The sequence below is a fragment of the Melospiza georgiana genome, chromosome 8 (assembly GCF_028018845.1).
Source record: "Melospiza georgiana isolate bMelGeo1 chromosome 8, bMelGeo1.pri, whole genome shotgun sequence".
In the NCBI taxonomy this organism is placed as follows: Eukaryota; Metazoa; Chordata; class Aves; order Passeriformes; family Passerellidae; genus Melospiza; species Melospiza georgiana.
In genome coordinates, this window is record NC_080437.1 from 36,863,350 (window position 1) to 36,886,541 (window position 23,192).

General features: G+C 50.5%; 1 protein-coding gene across 2 annotated transcripts; it reads left to right on the top strand.

Annotated features, from left to right (window-relative positions):
- Nucleotides 1-487: 487 nt before the first annotated feature.
- Nucleotides 488-22,571, top strand: PPP2R2D (protein phosphatase 2 regulatory subunit Bdelta). Of its 2 annotated transcripts, none has more exons than XM_058029429.1 (10): nt 488-603; nt 830-928; nt 11,371-11,468; nt 13,633-13,798; nt 14,268-14,380; nt 16,529-16,706; nt 17,859-18,023; nt 19,354-19,523; nt 19,601-19,692; nt 20,615-22,571. In XM_058029429.1, exons 1-10 carry the CDS (start codon nt 597-599, stop codon nt 20,892-20,894), a joined length of 1,368 nt encoding a protein of 455 aa, XP_057885412.1. In that variant the 5' UTR covers nt 488-596; the 3' UTR covers nt 20,895-22,571. The 2 variants fall into 2 exon arrangements, with proteins under 2 accessions (XP_057885412.1, XP_057885413.1); XM_058029430.1 differs by having other exon boundaries at nt 833-928.
- The last annotated feature ends 621 nt before the right edge of the window (nt 22,572-23,192 follow it).

Consider the following 23,192-nt stretch of genomic DNA (forward strand, 5'->3'; position numbering starts at 1 on the left):
CTGACTCCCTGAGCCCCCGCCACCCTCCCTCCCCTCACCCCGCCTCTGGTGCTCGCTGAAGGCGGAAACGAGTCAGAGGCACGTTTGGGGTTTTTTATTGCTTTTGTTGGTTTTTTTTTCCCCTCATCACAATTAACCCTTCAGGGAGCGAGCAGGAATAAATCAGGAGGCACAGCATTATCTCCCCGCTGTGGCGGTCCCGCCCCGTCCCTTCACGTAAAGCCGCGTTTGGAGCAGCGCGCGTGGAGCCCCCGCTGCCGCCTGGGGAGCGCCTCCACAGCACCAAGACCACTTCATCTTCTTCCTCCTGCTGCTCATGCTCCCGCTCCGCCGCCCTGCTCGCCCCGCCGGGCCGTGCCGCGGCCGGTACCGGTAGCGGCGCTGGTGCCGGTGCCGGTACCGGTAGCGGCCGTGCCGCGATCACCACCCCGCTCGCTGCCCGGCCCGCCCTCCCTGAGGGGAGCCGGCGGTGACGTCACGGCCGGGCCGCCCGGCAATGGGCGCCATTTTGAAACCGCGAACCCTCCCGCGGCTCCGGGCGGCTCCGTCCCGCTCCCGGCCCCGCTCCCGGCCCCGCTCCCGCGGCTCCCCCCGCCATGGCAGGTCTGTGTCCGCGCCCCGCGCTCGGCTCCGCGCTCGGCTCCGCGTTCGCGCCGGGATGGGCCGCGGCTCGGCTCCGTGTGGCCGTGGGAGCCGGCCGCAGGCCGGGCCGCGCCGGGCGGCAGCGGCGGGTGATGCGGGAGCGCGGCGGCCCCGAGGGCTCCGGGCCGGGCTCGGCGCGGGGTCCCCTCTCTCCCTCCCTCTCTCACCGCCCTTTCTCCCTCCGCAGTAGTGGCGAGAGCTGGAGGCGACGGCAGCGGCAGCAACAACGAGGTGCAGTGGTGCTTCTTGCAGGTGAAGGGGGCGATCGACGAGGACGTGGCGGAAGGTGAGGGGAGCCCCTGCACGCCGAGCCCTCCCGGCGGCTGCGGGGCAGCGCCGCAGCATCCCCGGCCGTGCCGGGGGGTGTGGGCCATGACTAAGCGAGCTCCCACCCGTAGAGCATCGCAGAGCAGTCACGGCGCCTTCCTCCGGGTCTTTAGTGTGAATCCCTGAATCTCTGGGTAGTTGAGGTTGGAAGGCACCTCTGGGATCACGCAGCCCAGCCCCTGCCCAGGCAGGGCCACCTGCAGCAGGGACACAGGAGCGTGGCCAGCAGGGTTTGCAATGGCTCTGCAGAGGGAGACCCCAGCCCCTCCCTGGGCAGCTGCTCCAGGGCTCTGCCCCCCCAGGGGGAGAAGTTCTTCCCCACGTTGGGTGGAACTCGCTGTGGTTCAGCTCCTGGCCGGTGCTCCTTGTCCTGGCACCGGCCTCTGGCAGCCCTGGGCAGTCTGGAGGGGTTGGTGGGGTCCCCTCTCAGCCTTCCCTTCTCCAGCCTGGCCAGGCCCAGCTCCCACAGTCTCTCCTCACCTCAGGGATGCTCCATCCCAAAATGACCTCTGTGGCCTCTGCTGGACCCTCTCCTTGACTTTCCTGTCCTGAGGAGCCCAAACTGGGCACAGTTCTGGGCTTAGGATAACTGTCTACAGTTTTGGGCTTAGGATAAAAGGTAACAACAGTGATACGATACAGGGAGAGGAAAAAAAGAAACACCAGTGGAGTCTGTCAGGCTTGTCAAGTTTCGCTCTGACGCACAGAGAGTGCAGCTCTGTCATTTGTGCTGCATTGAAAAGTGCAGTTTAAAGGGTTCCTGCAGCTGTGGAGAGATTTGATTCCCACTTGTTAACGTTTGGGAGCTATAAATAGGGATATTAAGCAGGGAAAAAGGGCACACCTTCACATTTCTCTGAAACTTTCCAGGCGCTTCATGTTTTGGACAGAGTAGAAAACAAGAAATGTTTTAACTGGGAAAAGTGTTTTCTGTGGAGTGCAGAACCTGGGTGGAGTTTTGCTTGACTCTGATGAGAAAGTTCTTTTTTGGCCCCTAAATTTTCTGTGTTCCAGCTGCCCAGGCTGGCAGCACTCCTTTCTAAAGTGTGAATTAACTTGCAGGGCCGTGTGTGCTCAGCTTGGGTTTGGGATTTTATTTTTGTTACTGGATGCAGTAAATATTTTTCCTTGCCGCCTGCTACGGGGAAATTGTGCTGACAGTGTTTTCATTTTCATGCCACTTGTTTGGCATTCCATTTAAAATAATGGCCATTGGAGGGATGGACTGGAAACTGCTCAAGAAACTGGGCTCACTCAGTTGTTTTCTTCGTTTTTCTTCCCTCTGTGTGTTTGTAGCTTGCTCTACAGAAATCTTGTAGAAATGTATTTAAGTAGCTTGTATGTTTTTTAAATGGTTCTTTTCTCTCGGACCTGTCACTGTGTGACTAAAAGTCAGTTCTCCATGAGAAAAGGGTATATTCCTGGGGACATCTGGCTCCTGGGGGCATCTTGCTTCCCAGGTAACTCCTGAGCAGCCTGGATTTGCATAGAGCAGGAAAGCTCCAGGAATCATTCAGCACCTGCTTTTGCAAAACTACCACTAAAGTTTCATTTTCCTGTGGGAATACCAGAACTATTTACAGGCTTTGTTACTTCTTGATTTTTTGTTTTGATTTGTGGCCTTTCTCCTCCAGTTACATTTTGCCTTGAAATTGGAATTAAATATAAAAAATGCGCTATTTATTTGCTAATTACAGCCCAAATTTAATTTCCTAGTAAGAGTACAAATACGTAGCTAGATTCTGGGCTTCAGTTAGGGACATGTTTACTCATTACCATCTTTTACATCCTCTCTTTCCAAACTGCACATCTAAACCTGCTTGATGGACAGCTGTTGCCTTGAAATAGCCTTCGAATTGCACATAAATTTTTGTGATGTTGCAAACTTGCTACTGCTGTCAATTTTTGGTCTATTCTGTGAAAAATCAGCTCTCTAGAGGAGGACACCATGAGTTGCTGTCCAGCCTATTCCATGCAGAGTATTTTGCTGGATTTTCTTAGAGGTTTATTCAGGAGTCAGCCAGGCAACTTTACCAGAACATCCCTTCTTTTGCAGTGCAATTCTGCCATAGTTGTTTCTCAGGTGTCTGGCTTCATCACAAACCCGGGGACAAGTGGCTGTATCAGAGTGGCAGCTGGATTTTCCTGACTGGGGCATTAATACAGAAAATCACTGTCTCCTCTTTGTCCTGTCCGTGCCTTGCCTCTCCTCGGTGACTAATCCCTGACCTCTGTTCGGGCTCTGTGTCAGGAAAGAGAAGGGCACTGTTCAGTCTGACCGTTTCTGAGAGACCAGGGTAATCCATCACACACTGAATATGGATTTTGTAAAGGCTTGGATATGACTTTTCTAGAACAGAAAAGTTTAGTTGGACTCGGGAAGGAGGACTGGAGGATTAAACAGATTGAGTGAAAGAATTAATGTTAGGGATGGCAACAATCACAATTTGAAAACAAAGCTAATTAAAGATTGTGTGGTAATTTTGCTGTTAGAGTTAACCACGTGACTCCAGAACTTGCACTGATTGCCCATGGAACTTGTAATTCTTGGGCTGCTTTTTATTGTAGAAAGACCTTTCTAAATAGAGAATACAAATGCTGCCAGAGACTTTATCACTTCCATGATTTTTGTGTTGAATTTATTTTCCATGTTCAAATTTGTCCATTTTGGGAGGTTCTTTTTTTGGGGCAAGTAAAATGTAAATCTGTTTATTAAATGTACAGATATGCCCAAATTCCTGTCGGCCAGATGTTACTGCATCTAATCCATCACCCCTTGTGGATGCAGTGCTGTATCTCCAGTTAATGACCCAAGAAATAAATTTCTTTTTTTTTCTAAATTCTCCAGATAGGGACTGGTACTGATTGACTGTCCTGCCAAACTGAGGCATCCCTTGTTATCGTCACTTCAGCCAACTCTCCTGCTTTTGCTGCCTGTTAGGGGCTGGGTCAGACACCTCAGCAGTTTGCCAGGAAGCAGAACACAAGGAGCAAGGACAAGCACCATCTGATAAAAATATATTAGTCTGTAATCCTGAGTGCAGCTACAAGTGATTTAGAAATGTTCTTTAGAAATTGTTGTTACAAATCAGTGGTTTAAAACGTTCTCATGTGAGGTTCAGGAATTCACTGTGGCTATTCTGTTCTTAAAGGAAATTCAGGCACGGTTTTGTGCTTTAAAAAAAAACCCTTGCAGTAGAGGCGCAGCTCTGTGATGTCTGGTTCAGTTGCATGGAGGGAGGTGCAGAATTGGTTGCAAGCTTTAATGTTGTCTTTTTTCTGTAAGAGCTGGAAGGCAGGGAGCTAGTGACTCCAGAGCCACGTGCTGTGTGCTGTCACCCTGTCACTGGTCATGCCTGGAGGTGACACTTGCTGCAGAGGGGCAGAAGGTGGGCTGTAAGCTGGCTTTGGGCTGGGATTTTCTTCAAAAGCCAGTGCTTTGGCACGAGCAGGACCTCAGGTGCCTCTTTGCCCTCCCTGAGGCCTTCGTTAGATTTTGATGAAATGTGAAGTTTGGTAAGATGTAGCTTGTGAATGGTGAAGAGTTGGAATAAGCAGGGAGTATCAATTGCAGAGTTGTAAGTGGGAATGCACAACAAAGCAATTTGGGTAGTGGGAATACAGGAATGAGTGCAAGCCACTGGATTGGTGCCTGCAGACGGGCAGGCTGCATGCAGAGGGGAAAGCCTAATGAAAAATGACAAAACCCACTATTTTTTTAAAGGATGGAAGGTGGGAAAGCTTCAACTGAAATTTTCTTATCATGTTAAGACTTTTATGAACTCCTGATAGAAGTACACCCAAAACCATCACTATGAGCTACTTAAAAAAAACTAACAATAGCATGAATTAATTAAATACACTTCTAGCAGGAGAGGGCTTACTGGAATTAGTCTTCCAAAGGTTAAAAAATAATACCGAGGCAGTAGATTTGCACAAAGAGTACTGGATTATGTCACGAATCTGAGAAACAGCCTCCAGAATTTCTCATGGCTTGTGGGGAAGGCAGGGCAAGCTCTGCAGGCAGGAAAGGGGCACATCTGTGGAACTGAGCTCTGGCTTTGCTGCTCCTTTCCGTGCCATGCTGGTCTGGCTGTCCCTGCACTGACACAGCTCTGTGCACCCCACACTCAGCAGGCAGCTTTTTGGGGTGCCATGCAGAGACTGGACTCCCATTGTCAGGTCATGGTCTGGTTCCATTGATAGGAAACTCACACTGAGCTGCAGGAGGGGATGGCACTCACATCTGCCATGAGCTCTGGGGTGCTGTGCCATCCCTGGGGGCGCTGGCAGCCCCTGAGCAGGGTGCTGCTGGCTGTCTGTCTGTCCACGCTGTGCTCAGCATATCCCTTAGGGTGCCTGCAGCCCCTGAGCAGGGTGCTGCTGTCTGTCTGTCTGTCCACGCTGTGCTCAGCATATCCCTTAGGGTGCCTGCAGCCCCTGAGCAGGGTGCTGCTGTCTGTCTGTCTGTCTGTCCACGCTGTGTTCAGCATATCCCTGGGGGCGCTGGCAGCCCCTGAGCAGGGTGCTGCTGTCTGTCTGTCTGTCCACGCTGTGCTCAGCATATCCCTGGGGGTGCTGGCAGCCCCTGAGCAGGGTGCTGCTGTCTGTCTGTCTGTCCACGCTGTGTTCAGCACATCCCTGGGGGTGCTGGCAGCCCCTGAGCAGGGTGCTGCTGCTGGCTGCCTGTCTGTCTGTCCATCCACGCTCTGCTCCCAGCGGAGCAGCCTGCGTGCTCCTCCAGGAGCCAGGTGGCTCAGCTCCAGGCATCCAGGACGCCCAGGAGCTGGCAGGCTTTCCCACCCAGCTCCAAACAAGATGTTTGAAGTCTGCCATGGCCTGTCAGCAGCAGCACTGACCTCACAGAGCTTCTGCTTCCCGGCTGCCCGGTGCCCTGCTCTTGCTTTACCTTCAGTCTGTTCAAGGATTTCAGTTAGTCCCAAAAGCAGAGTTATTTTGGTTTAAGTTAAGCACTGCCAGGTGCCTCAAGGCAATTCAAGCCAATTTCACAAGTGAGGTGAGTATTAGGGCATAAAAAATTAGTTAGTCCTTACAAATACTTCAGGTTGGCAGAGTGTTTAGCGATGTAAGCTGAGGGAAGTTTGGTCTGAGCAAAACTATACCCCTTTGGCTTATTCTCCTGATTTCTGGTACACCTCAGTCCTGTGGTAACTCTTCAAAGAAATCCTGCAAGTGGAAGTGTACAAATTGAGTATATAAGGAGACATATTCCGATAACTTGGATGTGTGTGTATATTGTCAGGTGGTTATTGGCAGCTGTAGAGCTTGGCTGGTGTTTCAGTACAATTGTGATTTCCATCAGCTGTTAGGAAACAGCACTTGAGGAGCACTGACAGCAGGTCCCTCCCCACACAGGGTGGCCCCTCTGTTCCTCTGGCTGTCCTGGCTGCAGGGCACAGCCCTCCTTCACCTGGCAGCGAGTCAGTGACACCTCAGGGGCAGAGGTGGCTGCAATGGCAGCACTGCCCGCCTGCCCAGCACCAGGGTGCTGCCAGCAGCCATCCCAGCTGCAGAGCTGTCTGACCTCACACCCTGCTTCCCTCTGCCCACCCCAGAGCCCTCAGTGCAGCTGCACATCCCCGGGAGTGTTTGGGAAGTGCAGTTACTGCACATCAGTGACAAGCACTTCTGAGGCCCTGTGTGTCTGCAGCTTGTTAAGCTCCAATAGGATTTTGGTTTTTAAACGTTTTTGCTATGATTTGCTCTTTAGCAGCTGCTGGTCTCTACATTGCTTCATTTTCTTTGATAATCTCTTCCCTCTAAAGGGGCTCTTTTTTTTTTGACTGATCTTATTTGCTCCTATTATATTTTTTATTTGAAGAGTCTTTCCTGAGTTGCTCTGAAGTGGTGGCTCCTTGCTGTTCTCACTGCCCGTGTTTGTCACCTGTGGTCCCTCAGAATGGTCTGTTGTCCCTGTCTGCTGCAAAGAGAGTTGTGTTCCTTCTGATGTCGTGTCACACAGTTCAGCACAGTGTTCCAGGGGGATCCCAGTGCCTGCTCTCTGAGTTGGTGTAGGAGCACATAACCTGTGCTGATCCCTTCTGCACTCTGCTTGCTTCCCATTTGCTGTGGGAGACCACACAGTGCCTCCCACAGCCACAGATAACTCCAGCTTTGTAGGATAGCAGTGTTGGAGGGAAAGGTGTGTCACCTCTGAGCCTGATCACAGCCACAGAAATATTCCCTCTGTCCCCTGGCAGTCCAGGCCAGCCATTTCCTCTCAAAGCAGGAGCCTCTGCAGAGGTTTCCCTGGGCCTTACAGAAGTTCCTGCCTTGGTCCCAGGATGGGCCATGGGAAATGGGGCTGTGCATTGAGACTCCTCTCCGGGGAGCAGGACAGGAGCCAGGTGTGCAGGCAGGCATTGTTCAGGCTTTGTGCTGAAGTGGTATGTTGTCCATTACATATTTGGAAAATTCTAGGTTAGAATGCCCTGGAAGCTGGAACAGCCTCCTTTTCAGGTGCTGTTAGAGAGCTGTGAGTGTTTGGTTCCTTTTCACTCCATGTCTGAGGAGTGGGTTTGTGACAAAAGGCTCTGAGCAGCTCGGGAGGATGAGAGGCACTGGTGCTGACCATGTCTCATTAGTGTTGGTCCTGAGTGCAAGCTGCAGCTGCAAATTCCTTCTCTCCTGTGTGAGCCATCAGGTAATTCCATGTTTTCAGGTTTGGGTTTTAACCAGAGCAGCCATGCACAGGCAGCTTAGAGAGGAAAAGTTCACAGGAGCTAATTTTAGGCACCTGATGTAGATGTTGTGGATCTCTTTGCATTCTCCATTACCTCAGCTGAGAGCCCGGGCGTTGATAGCGGTGTCAGAAATACCCGGGATGAATCCTGGGGGGATTAAGTTAGTTTGCAGGTATAAGCTTGCTGTCATCTCCAAATCCTAACAAAAGCTGGTCTCTGCCACCCCAGCTCCCTGCTCCCAGCAGAGCTTGCCCAGGAGGCTCTGGAGGCTGTCAGCTCCCCCAGAATTCTGGCAGGAGTTGTTTATAGGGAGGTTTGCACTCAACAGGGATGGTGAAAGGCTCAGAGCACTCAAACTGAGCTTTGTCACATCTGTCAGGGCTTGCAGGGCTGTCCTGAGGCAGGCAGTGGGCTCCACCACATTACTGCAGAGCTGGATTTGTGGCCTCTGATGTGTTGGGATGGTGTTTCCTACCCATGGAAGTGATCAGTGCTCTTGTTTGGGGGTACAGAATCACGGTGTAGTTGCCAGCAATCCTTTTAATACACACTGTGAAAACAGCTCAGAGGTTCTCCTCTGGCTGCAGTGTAACCAAGTTGGAACTCATTTCCAGAAGTGAGGCTAAATGTGAATTTTTCTTGTCTGGAAAGAAACATGGCCAGCCTTGTATGTGAAGTCCCAGGGATTGCTGCCCTCCCTCTCTGGGTACATGAGGAGGATTTACATGGGTGCAGAGCAAGTCCCAGCCCCACAGGGACAGAACTGGAGGGACAGCTGGACAAACCTCTGTTTCTAGAAAAGCAGGACCTGGGAAGAGCCTTGGTGTGCTGTCCATGAGCAAATATCACACTGCTTTGGCTTTGCTCACCCTTCCCCACATTCCACTGGGAGTTACTCTGCTGGCATGGAGAAGAGGCTGAAGGTAAGGCAGGGGGATAAGACTGGTCCTTGTATACCTGAGAAGAAGTTATGACATCTAATAAAAAATCCTAGAAATCCCAGAGTTAATGCAATGATGAAGAGCCTGCAGAGGTTTGCTTTGTTCTTTCCTAAAAGTTTTAAGGTGACTTGGAAGTGAGGAGCAAATGTAGGTGGGTGAAGTGTTGAGCAGAACAGGAATGGTTTGGAATTCATTCTGTGCTTTACTTGGAGTCTTGGAATTTTTTTTTTTTTTTTATTTCACCTGCTTTGAGATGTTAGAGTGCTGAGGATAGTGGGTGGAATGATTTGGGAGATTGATCTGCTTCAATTAAACGTGCCAATAGGGAAAACTTTATAATTCATACATTTATGGATAAAACAAGTACAGGACTATTAAAGCAGGTATTTGCTCATTTTCCTAATTTTGTAACTTAGAAAATATTTGAAGGAAGCTTCTCTATTTTTGTCCTGCTGTGCCCCCCCAGTTCCCTGTTCCCTAGAGCATGTTGGTGACAGACTATTTCAGTGCATCTTCTTTCCCCTCCTCTCCCTGCATTTCTTGTTTCAAGCCATGGAATTTGGGTAGTGTCTGTGTTTTGGTGCGTTTCCAGCCAGGATTCTGTTTGTCTGGGTAGCACTGCTGGGGAATAATGGCTGTGGCAGCAGCTGGTTTGGGCATTTTTGGGAAACAAAAATGGTACACAGATCATTTTGACCAAATAATTGTGTGAATACTCCAGTAGAAAATGGGAGAAGCTAATAATAACTTCTTCTTTTTCTAAAATAAAATGGAAAAGTAGCTTTTGTGACTTTGAAAGAATTGTATGTGCCAAGGAGGCATTTATTCCTGCTGTTCATCCTGAATCTCCAAGGGTAAAAGGGATCCTTGCTAGAAGGGCTTGCAGGTGAGGGTAGTAGTGGAATATTAGTTTTGCTATTAATAAACTGCCATAACTCAAGGGCTTCTTCCTATCTGAGTACTGAAAATGTCATAAAATTCTCAGTGAAGTCACTTCACTGATTGTTTACCTTCTCAGTTTGTTTCTTTTTCCTTGGTTTCCTGCTTCTCCAGGGTGTCTTCTAAAATCCCTGTGTATAATTAATAATAACTGATAATTGACTAGTAATTCCTTTTAAAGAAAGGTGACTATAAAACTGGATGTGTCCAAAAGCTGGTTAGTAATGTGATATTGAAGGCTGGCATAAATCTGGCATATAATCTGTAGAAAGATTATATTTACTCATTTATTTAGTTGTTCTAAATATTTTTAATCCAGAAGGTAAATCATTATCTCTCCATACTAGGAAAAAACTTTTAAGGGCATCATTGATAAAAGATGAAAAATGAATTTATGTTGAGAAAACTTGTTAGTGTTTCTAATCTCCTTCCTCGTGAGAGTGGGGCATTATTGAAAGGAATTTCAAAGATAGCACATCAAGATCAATACAGGAAAGGAGTTTCCAGGGAGTCTCCAATTGCACACTCTGGAACTAATTGATATGATACACTTCAAACCTCAGAATTTTGCTATCTGCATCATAAATGCAATATTTGATGTGAGCAGGAGCAGTGTTTGCTGAGTGCTTTGTCGGGTTTGTTACCATCTGCCCCAGCCCCAGGACAGACATTTCCAGCTCCTTATCTCACCTCCCCTTGGCTGGGGTTGTTCAGCGGCAATGATTTCTTTACTGCCACCTCCCAGAGGGGCTGGGGCTGCTCTGGGGGATAGCACTGGCCTCTCTCCAGCCCCAGGGGGTTTTTTCCTTTGCCCTCCTGCTTCCATGTGTCCTGGCTGGTGCTTCTGCCGGGAGCCGGTTCAGGAAGCTCAGCTGAACAATTTTGTTTCTATTTTCCACCTTTGGCCAAGCAAAGCTGCCTGTTCCGGGCCCCTGAAGTTACTAACTCCCTGAGTGCTTGGCTTGGGAAGGCAGGTGTGCCTCAGCCTCACGTGGATCGGGGCACGCTGCAGGTGGGAGCAGCATGCACACACCTGGCAGGATGCACACACCAGGGTGGGATCCCTGAGGGGGCTCGGGGCAGGGATGTCCCCATGGACACTGCCCAGGGCAGCACACACACCTTGGGGAGCTCTGGGCAGGGATATCCCCATGGATAAAGCTCAGGGGGAGCACACACACCTTGGGGAGCTCAGGGCACGGATATCCCCATGGATAAAGCTCAGGGGGAGCACACACACCTTGGGGAGCTCAGGGGCAGGGATATCCCCATGGATAAAGCTCAGGGGCAGGGATATCCCCATGGATAAAGCTCAGGGCAGGGATATCCCCATGGATAAAGCTCAGGGCACGGATATCCCCATGGATAAAGCTCAGGGGGAGCACACACACCTGGGGGAGCTCAGGGCAGGCATATCCCCATGGATAAAGCTCAGGGCAGGCATATCCCCATGGATAAAGCTCAGGGGCAGGCATATCCCCATGGATAAAGCTCAGGGCACGGATATCCCCATGGATAAAGCTCAGGGGCAGGGATATCCCCATGGACACTGCCCACAGGCAGCACACACACCTTGGGTTCCTAAGCCAGTGTACTTCAGGTGACTAAAGGCCTGCACTGAGGAATGAGTAAGTGTTTTAGCTTGTCAGTAAAAGTGTGTCAGGCTTTGAAACGTGGCTACATTTGGGGATGTAAATGAAGAATTTTGTCCTTGCATTAATACAAGTTGTAATGCTTTTTTTTTTGTGCTCAAGTCTTGGAACTCCTTGATTTGCTTTCCACATTACAGTGCTGGTTTATTTCTGTTCTCTTTACAGCTGATATAATTTCAACAGTTGAATTTAATTACACTGGTGATCTTCTTGCAACAGGAGACAAAGGTGGCAGAGTGGTTATATTTCAAAGGGAACAAGAGGTCAGTGACTCAAAAAACAAAAGTGTTATTACTACACTGTTCTTGTGTTGCACAGTCTCACTTCATCTGTTCATGCCCCGATATTTAAATGGAGAGTTTTCTCAGAAAACCCCAAGTTAGACACTTTTGTAAGTATCTGCCCTGTGCTGTACTTGGTAAGTTGGTTTCGTGAGGGTTCCCCTCCCTCCTTCCAAAAAAAAAGTCCCCAAAATCCAAGTGAGCTCTTGATATTTACCTGGTGTCCTCAGTGTCGCTTTGCAGAATTTGGACTTTCTCCTGAATTTTTCCACTGGGTCAAGCTGACCTAAGATAAATCACAATGCTTTGGGAGAGAATGTAAAAGAAGTTGAGGAAATAAGCTGCAAGAACTACAGGATAAGGTAGTTAAAATTTGTTTGAGGATTTAAAAGCAGTGGAAACAGCCACTTCTCCAGAAACGCTTGAGCATTTCCCATCAGAGAGGGGGAGCACTGTCCCTCCTGCACTTCCACAGCTCCTCTTCATGAGTTCAGCTGTGTGACAGTGCTGTAATGTTCCTGTGTGTTCATCCTGAGCTGGGATATCCCGAGCAGCAGTGGGGATGGAAATGTACCCCAAGTGCTGAAAAGTAATTGTCATCTCTGGGAGGAGTCTGGGATTGTGTTCTTTAAAAAGTCAGTATTCCACATGGCAGTTCTCACCAAAGTGTCTGCATATTCTGTCCTTTGAGGAGTTGAAGGGAATTTGAGGGTTTGAGCATCTTCCTGGGTCAGAAATACCAGAATTAATAAAGGAATTTTAATTCAGCTTGTCCGTACATGAATATTAGAGATCTCCGGGTGCTGTGGGATTTCTCCAGCAGAACCCCTCTTCTCCCGGTGGGGCTCAGATGATGTTCTGTTAATGAACACCTGGCCAGTGTTGTGCTCAGTGTGCTGCTGGTCCCAGGCTGTCCCACAGGTGCCTCTCTGGTTGTTGTGGGAGGCTCTGGAGCAGTGAGGTGCCAGCAGCACTGAAATGTTACCTGGCTGCACCCACACGGCCCCAGGCTCATTCATCATTTACTGGGGTGGCCAGAGGCTTAACTAGGGCCAGAGATAAGGTCAGAGGTGCCTCAGGCACACCCTGCACTTCTCAGGACCTTGGCCTTGCCTGATCTGGAGGGGGGCTGTTATGGGTTGGCTCTCAGTTGTTCCGTAAGGCAAAACCTGCCTGTCGTGGCACTTCTCAGAGAGGGGAAAACAAAGCCCAGGTCAGGCTGTTCACACAGGAATGTTCAGCTGTCTCCCAGGGATCACAGGGAAACACACATGGAAACTGAGGAAGAGTTGGGAATGAGGGACGTTTCTTTTGTACTGTGCAAAACTGCAGGAAAGAATCTACAACAAGTGTATAAGGCTGGAACCTTAAAATAATAACCATATATTTTCCCCAGTTTGTATTTAAGATTCGGTTCACTAGGTGAGTGACAGCTAAGGGTGGTTGTACAGCTCCCCAGACACTTGGGATTTGGGAAAGCACCCTGGAATGCTCTGCATCATGCCCTGGGCTCATAGGGCTTGACTTCACTTGCCAGCAGCAGTTACTCCAGCCAAACGTGTGAGTAGAGAGGGAAAGCACCGGTGCCGAGGCAGCTCACCCTGAGTGCAGGGAACTTCTGGAGGGGGTCAGGTGAGAGGAACCTGCCCAAATTCTTACAAGTCAATGATGCATGGGGAGTAAAATCATGTAAAGTCTGAGAGTTCAGTGAGAGTGTGGAAACTCCACAGCTGTGAGACACTGCAGGGCAAACTGCACCCCTGGGGCTGTTCTGCACCACAAACCACTGACACCAACCTACTCAGAAAGCCTGATAACAGATTGCCTCAAACCTGATAATGCAAATCCGGGGAACCTTGGGACTTTGCTCTCTGTTCCTTGCTCCCACACCCACCACATGAGACTAGCAAAGCCTGAAGGGTGCACAGGTATTTATTTATACATAAACCTACATTTCTAAAGAGGAAGGGCTGTGTGCACTGTATTGATGCTAAACTGGGTACAATACCACAGACTGAAGATTCAAAATTCAAGAGCTGTTGTAAAAGCTGACATTCTGATTGACGGTTTCTAGTGGTTGTTTTGTGTGGGCCATTTCTGAGGGACCCAGTGCCACCAGCCTCAAGAAATGCTCTTTTTCTTGCAGACTAAAAGCCGTCCTCTCTCTCGGGGAGAATACAATGTTTACAGTACCTTCCAGAGTCATGAGCCTGAGTTTGACTACTTGAAAAGTCTAGAAATTGAGGAAAAAATTAATAAAATTAGGTGGTTACCACAACAGAATGCTGCTCACTTCCTGCTGTCTACAAATGGTAAGGGCCCTTTATTTTGCACAAAGAACTTTGTCTTTGGGATATTGTCTCACCTGTCATACACTTGGGGTTTTTTTCTGACATATTTTGGTGTTGTTTTAATGTCTTCTCTAATTACATGCAAAATATGTCTTGATTGTAATGTTGGCTTTGTGAATATTGGGTCTGTTTAGTTTTGGGGCATCATGGAGCATGTGTAAATGAAATTGTACAACTGGGTACATGGGTTAGTGGGAACAGTTAGACTCATGTCTTAAAGGTATTTTCCAGCCTAAACTATTCTGTGGCACAAACTGGGATCTTATTCAAACTGCACCTCACCTTGTGGGTAAAGAACTCGGTCAGGGTCCTTGTGCTGCAGGCAGGGGAAATGCAGACAGGTCACTCATGTCCTCTCTGCTGAGTGCACGTTTACTGATTTGATTTTGTATTCAATCTGTTCTCAAGCATGTGAATTTTCTGGTTTTAGATAAAACTATTAAACTATGGAAAATAAGTGAAAGGGATAAACGAGCTGAAGGTTATAATTTAAAAGATGAAGATGGAAGACTTAGGGAGCCTTGCCGAGTCACAGAACTACGGGTAGGTCTCTGCTCTTTGACTTTGTGTATCTCTCTGCATGCTCTTCTCTGTCTTTGTGCTACCAAACTGAAATGTGCAAATCACAAATGGTGTTTGTGTCAGGCTCATTGAAACCTTCAGAAAAAATGGAGACACTTCATGTTATTCTTATATAAAAACTATTTTAAAAAGTTCCTCTGGGAAGCTTGAGGAAAACTTCCATCATTATAATACTGTATTTCTAAGAGGATGAGTCAAAAATTGGAATAGGTTATTCTGTGACTGGATGAAGGTCTGTTTGTTAGAGCAAGTTCCAGGCATTTGTGTAACCTAATGTGCATTGGAATAGTCTTGGACATGCTGTAGTGGTAGGGTTGGGATCATTTGGAGCAGGAGCCCAAGAAATGAAAGGTGGGGTTGGAGGTTTTCCTGGGGTTTCATGTTGTTCCACCATCAGCAGGGGCAGAACTGAGGCTCTCGATGCTCTCAAAGCCCCCCTCCATGGTAGAGACTTCAGCTGGAGGCATTTCTTGAGGTTTGTCTTGCTTTTGCCAAAGCTGAATGTTGAGCAGAAGCTTTGGGTGTACAAAATGCATTGGGAAAGGATTTCCATTGCCTCAGTGTGTGCAAGCCAGGGTTGGATTGAGTGTTCCATGAGAGCAGCTACATCCCCTAGGATCCAGTGGTAGAAGGAGGTCCCAGTGGAGGTTTGGGTTCTGCTGCCTTGCCCTGCTGGAGCAGGCACCAGCTGGGGCTCTGGAGAGGCATTTTGGGCTCCTTAAGGCACTGTCCTGCACGGGGGGAGCAGCAGCAGCAGCAGAACCTCTCTGTCAGTCCCCTGCCCTTGCTGCTGCTCTGGCCTGCAGCCCTTGCAGCCTAGGAGAAGGGCTGATGGATGAGCCACATCTGAACAAGAGCTGGCTGGAGGAAAAACCTCACCTGGAGGTACCTTCATGTGTTAAAGTGCTCAGGGTTTGGAGAGCCGGAGTGTGCAGAGCTCTGGGGCTCTCTTGGCAGGTTTTGTTACAGAAACACAGTGCCCATGTTCATGGGGACGTGGCCATGGAGGAGAAGCAGCACTTCACACAGAGACCATGGCATTTCCAAGTCCCATTCCTGATCTTTCCCATTGGTGCACCTGTGCTGTCACAGCCAGGCTGGGAGCACTCTGCTGAGATAGGACAGTGGCCTGATAAAAAGTAATGGATTAATTGTAGTTGTCAGTTGGTGTAAACAGGCTGGGAGATACAGGCCAGGAAGGCAGGGAGGCAGCTCTGGGCTGGATCAGTCCTTGTTCCAGGAGCACAGGTTACCTTAGGCACCCCTGAGCTCAGCTGGCTGTGGGAGCAGGACATCCAGCTGTGCCTGAATTCCTGCTGACTGTTCATGAGCAAATTGGGAGTTTTCTTGGAGACTGCTCTTGCCAGTTTCCTGAGCAGCCATCCAAGGTCTGGGGACATTTCTAAGGGTTTGTTTACAAACACAGCCCATGTGCTGTTGGGTGAGGCACCAAGGGCTGGCTTTGGCGGGGAGGTTTCCTGTTGGCAGTGTCCAAAGTCAGCATCCATGTGCTCTCTCCGTATTTTTTGTGCTCAGTGGATTTCAGAAGTGTTTAGTCACCAAATCAATACAGAAATCTCTGCAGTGCAATTAATTAATTGCCATCAAACAAGCTGTGGGGTTCAGGGCTCAGTGTTGGCGCCAGTTCTGTTTAAGGTCTTTATTGATGACCTGGCTGAGGAGATCGAGGGCGGCCGCTGAGTTGACAGAGGATGGAACGTGAGTGGGATGTGCATCTGCTGGGGGGCAGGAAGCTCTGCAGGGGAAACTGGACAGGCTGGATTTGTGGGCCAGGGCAGAGGGGTAAAATCCCCATCTCTGGAGGGGTTTCACAGCTGTCTGTGGCACTTGGGACAGGGGATGGTGGCGGCCTCAGCTGGGCTGGGGGAATGGACTCAATCTGGAGGGTCCTTTCTAAGGCACTGACCCTGTGCTGGGTGATGTGAGGGGATCAGCAGTGACCCTGTGCTGGGTGATGTCTGGGGGTCAGCAGTGGCCCCATGGGGATCAGCAGTGACCCTGTGCTGGGTGATGTGTGGGGGTCAGCAGTGACCCCGTGGGGATCAGCAGTGACCCTGTGCCCAGCCCCTGTGCTCTGTGCCCGCCCAGGTGCCAACGCTGAAGCCCATGGACCTGATGGTGGAGGCCAGCCCACGCAGGACCTTCGCCAACGCCCACACCTACCACATCAACTCCATCTCTGTCAACAGCGACTACGCCACGTACCTGTCTGCCGACGACCTCCGCATCAACCTCTGGCACCTGGAGGTCACCAACAGGAGCTTCAGTATCCTTTGGTGCCCCCTGCACGGCAGGTGCAGCTCAGCTGCCTGTGATTGAGAATCACCTCACTGGTACTAATTAGAGTGGGTGTTTGAAGCCAGGGCTTCAAAGAGAATTTCTGAAGTCTGGAGGTGTAATGCAGTGAAAGCAGGCTCTGGGATGCTCAGTCTTTGCTGAGGGCAAGCATGCCTCCAGTGGAAAGCTGTCAGTAGAAACATCAGAGAGGGTTTGATTTCTAAGGAGAAATTGAGGAATTGTGGGAGCATCCCTAACTTGTGAAGTTCAGTCAGGTTAAATAACAGTTTTTGGATATGAACAGTAGATCCTCTGTTACTGTGAATACTTCCTTCAAAGTTTGTGGTTTCTTAACCAAGTGACTTCTCTTGAAACCAAATCTCAATATTTTTTCATGTCAAATGATACCATTAACTGCAGAAGTAATTTTCAGATCTTTCTGCAAACCTCTGCAACTAAAACTAACAGAGTGCTTTACATTGACAAATCTGCAGTAAAATAAAAGTTGCAGGAGTACTGATGCCTAAACAGATCAATTTCCAAAGTTTTAAATCAGGTTTTCCAAAGCTTTAGGTAAAGCGATGAGGTTTATTTGGTGTGCAATAGGAAGCATTAAGAAGGAGGCTTAGGGAGGCTTGCTGGACTTTGATTCTTGTGAGATTTTCTTTCACGCCAGGAGTCTGAAACTGCCCAGCATCTGTGGATTTGAGATGGAGAAAGCACTTTTTAAAAAGTGGAGAGGCACTCTTTTAAAAGAGTATGTAATGACAGGCCAAAGGGGAATGGCTTCCCAGAGCCAGAGGGCAGGGTTAGATGGGATATTGGGAATTGGGAATTGTTCCCTGGCAGGGTAGGCAGCCCTGGCACAGGTGCCCAGAGCAGCTGGGGCTGCCCCTGGATCCCTGGCAGTGCCCAAGGCCAGGCTGGACACTGGGGCTGGAGCAGCCTGGTCCCTTCCACCCCAGACCATTCTGGGATTCTGTGACCTGTCAAATGCAATTCTCCGGGCTGTTCCCCACTCTTGTACCTTACGCAGGGTGGAAAGGAAGCTCTTGCCCCGGTTTCCTGGGTGGCATTGTTAAGCTCTGTCACCGATGAGCTGCCGGTGTGAAGCGTTGCAGGCCTTGACCAGCTGTGGCAGACATCGTGGACATCAAGCCGGCCAACATGGAGGAGCTGACGGAGGTGATCACGGCGGCCGAGTTCCACCCGCACCACTGCAACGTGTTTGTGTACAGCAGCAGCAAGGGCACCATCCGCCTGTGCGACATGCGCTCGTCAGCGCTGTGCGACCAGCACTCCAAGTGTGAGTGCCCCCCTTCCTGCCTTCCTGCCCTTTCCTGCCCTTCCTCCCCTTCCTCCCCTCCAGCCCCGGGGGACCCGATCTCCCTGGGGAGCTCCAGAGCAGCAGTGCTGGGCATGTCTCAGTTGTCCTGTTCTTGCCACCCCTGGGCACACGTGTAGCATGAGGCACCTACCTGGCTGCTCTTTGCCTGTTTGTGCCTCATAAACTGATGGGGATGAGTGCTTTGGGCACAGTGAGGCCTGTCTGCTGGCCACACTCAGGCTGGCTGCCTCTCAAGGCATCTGCTCTCCCCGTGCCACTTCAGGGCAGCTCTTGCACCTCTGTGCATTGCAAACTGGGCTGCCAGAATCCCTGTCCCCTGTGACCAGTGCAGCTGCTAGGATAGGATAGGATGAATCCCTAGGAATACTTGATGCCCTAGGAATATGCCCTGGAAGTTTCCAGGGATGCAGGGTGGCTGCTCCCCTGGCTGCCGAGCCACCAAAGCATGAGCAGGTGAGGAAAGAAAGCTTTGCTATGGAAGCCATGAGGATCCTGCCCAGGCCTTGCACACAGGCACGTATTCCTGTTCCCTGCTGGCAGAGCTGAGCTCTAGCATTGCCCAGGCCAGCTTCCTGCAGTGCAGAGAGGGCTTTCTTGGGCTAAAAGGAAATACTTGTGCAATGGGAAGTGACTAATGCAAGGCCACCCCACTGATCTGGTTCAGTGTTGCATTAAATCACTTAAATGCACTTTATTTTTAACTGCTTGTGACTGAATCACATCCTGCTACAAGGGTTCTTTCAAAAATGAGTGAGATCTGGGTAGCCTGGATCAGGAATCTCTGATTTCAGAGGTTGACTTGTGGATTTAAACAACACATGTTGATCTGCTCTCTAAAGTCACACAAACCGTGTTGCAAATGTAGCTGCTCACATTTCAGGGTTTGTTTAGTACAGCTGCGGTTCAGAGCTAAAGGAAGGACATGGTCCAGTGGTCTCCTGGTGTTGGGGTCCCTGCTGTTCCCACCTGCTGCTGTTGTGGCTGATGTGTAGATCAGGTGTGATGGTTACAGTACCCACTGCAGTTTGCTGCTCTGGTTGATCCCCAAGACTGTGAGTTGTGGTTTGCTGGTGCTGTGCTCTGGTTGAGTGTTGGAGATGGACATCTGGCATTCTGGTGCCCCAGAGCACAACAGTGCTAAAAAAGAGATTATTTCTGAGAAGTGTCTGACAGCGACTTCCTTCAAAAAGAAACTAGTGACTGATTTAAAATTCTCCAGTACTGAAAACACGGAGGCCATGTAAGAGCCGGCGTTGGTTTCATGTGGAACTGTGTGTTCTCTCTGCAGTTTTTGAGGAACCTGAAGATCCTAGCAGCAGATCATTTTTTTCAGAAATAATATCCTCGATATCTGATGTGAAATTCAGCCACAGCGGGCGATACATGATGACAAGAGACTACCTGTCTGTCAAGGTGTGGGACCTCAACATGGAGAACAGGCCCGTGGAGACCTACCAGGTAGAGCAGGACGCGTGCCGAGCCGTCCCCTGTGTCCCCGTGGCCGCGTGCGCGTCCAACGCGTGTCCCTTCCCCAGGTGCACGAGTACCTGCGCAGCAAGCTGTGCTCCCTCTACGAGAACGACTGCATCTTCGACAAGTTCGAGTGCTGCTGGAACGGCTCCGACAGGTGAGCCTGAGGGCTGGGGGTGCGGGAGGGGCTCAGCCTGGCCAGGGCGCACCAACAGCATTGCCAGGGCTGCTCCTGGTGATCCCCAACCACAGAGCCCAGCACAGGAGGGACCTGCAGCTGCTGGGGAGAATCCAGAGGAGGCACCAGATGATCAGAGGATGGAGCAGCTCTGCTGGGAGGAAAGGCTGGGAGAGCCTATTCAGGCTCTTCCTGAAAGGCTGTTCACCTGGAGAGGGGAAGCTCCAGGGTGGCCTCACAGTACCTGAAGGAGGCAAGAAGCTGGAGAGTGTTTACAAGGGCCTGGAGTGCTGGGACACAGGGAATGGCTCCCAGTGCCAGAGGGCAGGGATGGATGGGACATTGGGAATTGGGAATTGTTCCCTGCAGGGCTGGATGGGAGATTGGGAATTGGGAATTGTTCCCTGGCAGGGTGGGCAGCCCTGGCACAGGTGCCCAGAGCAGCTGTGGCTGCCCCTGGATCCCTGGTAGTGCCCAGGGCCAGGCTGGACATTGGGGCTGGAGCACCTGGGACAGTGGGAGGTGTCCCTGCCATGGCTGGGGTGGCACTGGGGGGGATTTGGGGTCCCTTTTAGGCAAACCAGTCTGACTTCTGTTGTCAAGGGACAAAGGGATAGAGGAGCACCAGGAAAGCCTGCTTTGCTCACGTGCAGCTGAACCAAGTGTCACTGCAGCTGAGTGCCAGTGGCAGGAGGGGACAGCAGGGCAGCACCTGCTGAAAGTGAAGTGCTGCACTGGAAGCAGTGCTCAAGCCCCAAGGAATGGAGCAGGTGTCCAGTGGAGAGGAGAGCACTGGAATGCCGTGGCCTGGTGATGAGCATGGTCTGACGGTCACGTGTGAGACTGAGGAGGGGGTGGATTTTATCTCTTACGAGGTGTGCCTTCCTTTTCCTTGAACCAGTACAATCATGACTGGATCTTACAACAACTTCTTCCGGACGTTTGAGCGGAGCACGCAGCGGGACACCACCCTGGAGGCGTCCCGGGAGAGCAGCAAGCCTCGTGCCATCCTAAAGCCGCGCAAAGTGTGCACCACGGGCAAGAGGAAGAAGGACGAAATTACCGTTGACAGTCTGGACTTCAACAAGAAGATTCTGCACACGGCATGGCACCCCGCGGAGAACATCATCGCTGTAGCTGCCACCAATAACTTGTATTTATTCCAGGAAAAGATTAACTAAGGATGGCTGCCCGCGGACAGAGTCTCGTCTCACATAGTTCAGCTCAGTTGTTTATCTGTAACAGAAGGCCTTGTTGTCCTATCAGTGAGGATCATTGATGCACTTACTTCCCTTGAGCTATCGGAGAGCATCTGGCCTGGCTTTGAGTTCCTGGCGTGGTTCTGCCTTCGGTGGGGTGGGAGCATCCACGCGCCTTTCGGGGAGGACCCTCCGAGGCAGAACTGGTGGACGGTGCTCAATGAGGCCAACACTCAAAACAAATGTATTTATTGATGTCTGAGCCTTCCTTTCCAGTTTATAGACCAAAAAAATTTAACACCTGAGAAGAAAAAGTTGTCATAAAAGTGTAATTTCTCTCTCTCGCTCTCTGCTGTAAAATTTGGGCCTTTCAGAACATTTCTCGTGCTTGATGCCTGTCCATTCCTCCTCGGGCCCGGCCAGGGCCTGACCTCAGAGCACAGTGGCAGGGCTTGAGCTGGGGTCTAGGCAGGTGTCCATGGCTATTTACTCACCAACTGTACCTATAACCACACCTTCTGGTGGAAACCACTTAATAAATAACAGCCTATCAAACGTGTTCTTAGAGCTGGAGGGATGTATTCAGTCTTCTTTTTGTATTGCATGTCCTGAGCTGGTGCAGAACAGTTCTGGTGGCACCTCTGACAGGGTTTGCCCCAAAACACCGAGTTTTTGGCAGACTAATACAAACTTTTTTGTGTAGTATTTCAGATTCTGAATTTAGAGTTTCCATGGCATTGTCATAGAGTTGGAGTTGCACTGGATTTGTTGTCAAAGGCTCTGTGTGTGCCAATTAGGAGATGGAAAGGGTCCTAGAAACATCCACAGCCTTAACCAAGTGTCGGCCTTGCACGGAGGGAACCAAAACATCGACACCTTCTCTGCTCTGAGGATAAACATGCAGCTTCCCGGTGCATCTCACCCTCAGCCAGAGACAGACCTGACGTGCGTTAATGGTTTTTAACCTTTTTAGTATTTGTCACAAAGGGAACAGTTTATTTTAAGTATTTGGCGTAGAATCTTGCATTTCCCACTGCAGTTCCAGAGCCACTCTGGGCTGTGCTGCAGCAGGGCCGGGCTGGGCTGCCCAGGGTGAGCCCCGGCTGGCGGGACAGCAGCTGCTGGAGCTCTCTTGCTCACTTGTTTTAAGCCTTAGGTACTGTTTCTTTCTTTGTTCTTTTTTTCTTCCAAAGAGGCCTAAATCACATCCCCTTCCCCCGGATGAGCCCGGGGCCACGTCCAGCAGCCCTCAGCAGCCAGAGGCTGCGCTCTGCCAGGTGCCTGCAGCCTGGGAACTCCTTCCCAGAGCCCCAAGCTTTCCCCAGCCAGCCCCAAGTGTGGTTACACTCCGTTTTCCCTGGAACGAGGGCTTGTTCCAGCCCCAAGAGCAAACCGTGGCCGTCCCGCCCCTCCCGGTACCGCCCCCGAGCCGCTGGGTCCCAGCAAGGTGGGAAGGACAAAGCCTGAGGTTGTCCCGGGAAAGGCTCGGGCCTGTAGTTGGTTGTGACACTTTGGAACTCTGGAGATGTGGAACTGGGGGGTCGCTGAAGCGTTGATCCAACCGCGTTCCCAACGCCTGCTCGAGCCGATCCGTGGGGTTGTACATAATTGTTCAGTTCTTTTGACCAAAAAGTTTAATAAATTTTAAATGTTTACCTGGCCGTGCTCCCTGTGTTTTGCAACATTTCCTTCTGTGTGGGAGGGAGTTGGCTGGATGGGCCAGCCCAGGGGGTGTTTCCAGCTGGGATGGTTGGAGTGGCCTGGGCTGCTGGTTGTGGATCTGCTTTCTCAGCAAACACGAATGGAATATCCTATTCTGCAGTCCTGTTTGCTTGTACCACTTACAATTAGCTTTTGACTATTCTCATGGAATTTTTATCCTTTTATCTAAAGCCAGATTTTAGTGTCAAGTTTGGTAAAACTGCTGCCTAGTGGAGCACCTGGTCTAGTGAAAGGTTTTACCACCATGGCCAGGGGTGGAACTGGATGGGGCAGAGCTGGGTGGGCTTTCAGGTCCCTCCCAGCCCAAAGCCCTCTGGGCCTGTTCCTGCCCCAGGGCTTTGGGCAGGCCCACAGGGAAGCAGCCCCTGCAGGCCAAGGCTGTGGCTCGGCGAGCCCCTGGTGATGGCCATGCCATGAAATTGGGACTGAGGTCCCTGCAGTGAGGGGTGGGTGAACATTGCAGTGCCTCACTGGGACAGCCAGCACTGCCCCGGGGTGTCAGCTTTGGGGGCAGGAGCTGGGGGACAGTGGCAGTGAAAAAGGGACACCCTGGTTTAA

What these genes read in the sequence shown, in the direction of transcription:
- PPP2R2D (XM_058029429.1), top strand. An exon ending in CTTCCTGCTGTCTACAAATG is followed by an intron (nt 13,799 to 14,267) that starts GTAAGGGCCCTT and finishes TTCTGGTTTTAG; the next exon opens with ATAAAACTATTAAACTATGG. An exon ending in TGCTGGAACGGCTCCGACAG is followed by an intron (nt 19,693 to 20,614) that starts GTGAGCCTGAGG and finishes TCCTTGAACCAG; the next exon opens with TACAATCATGACTGGATCTT.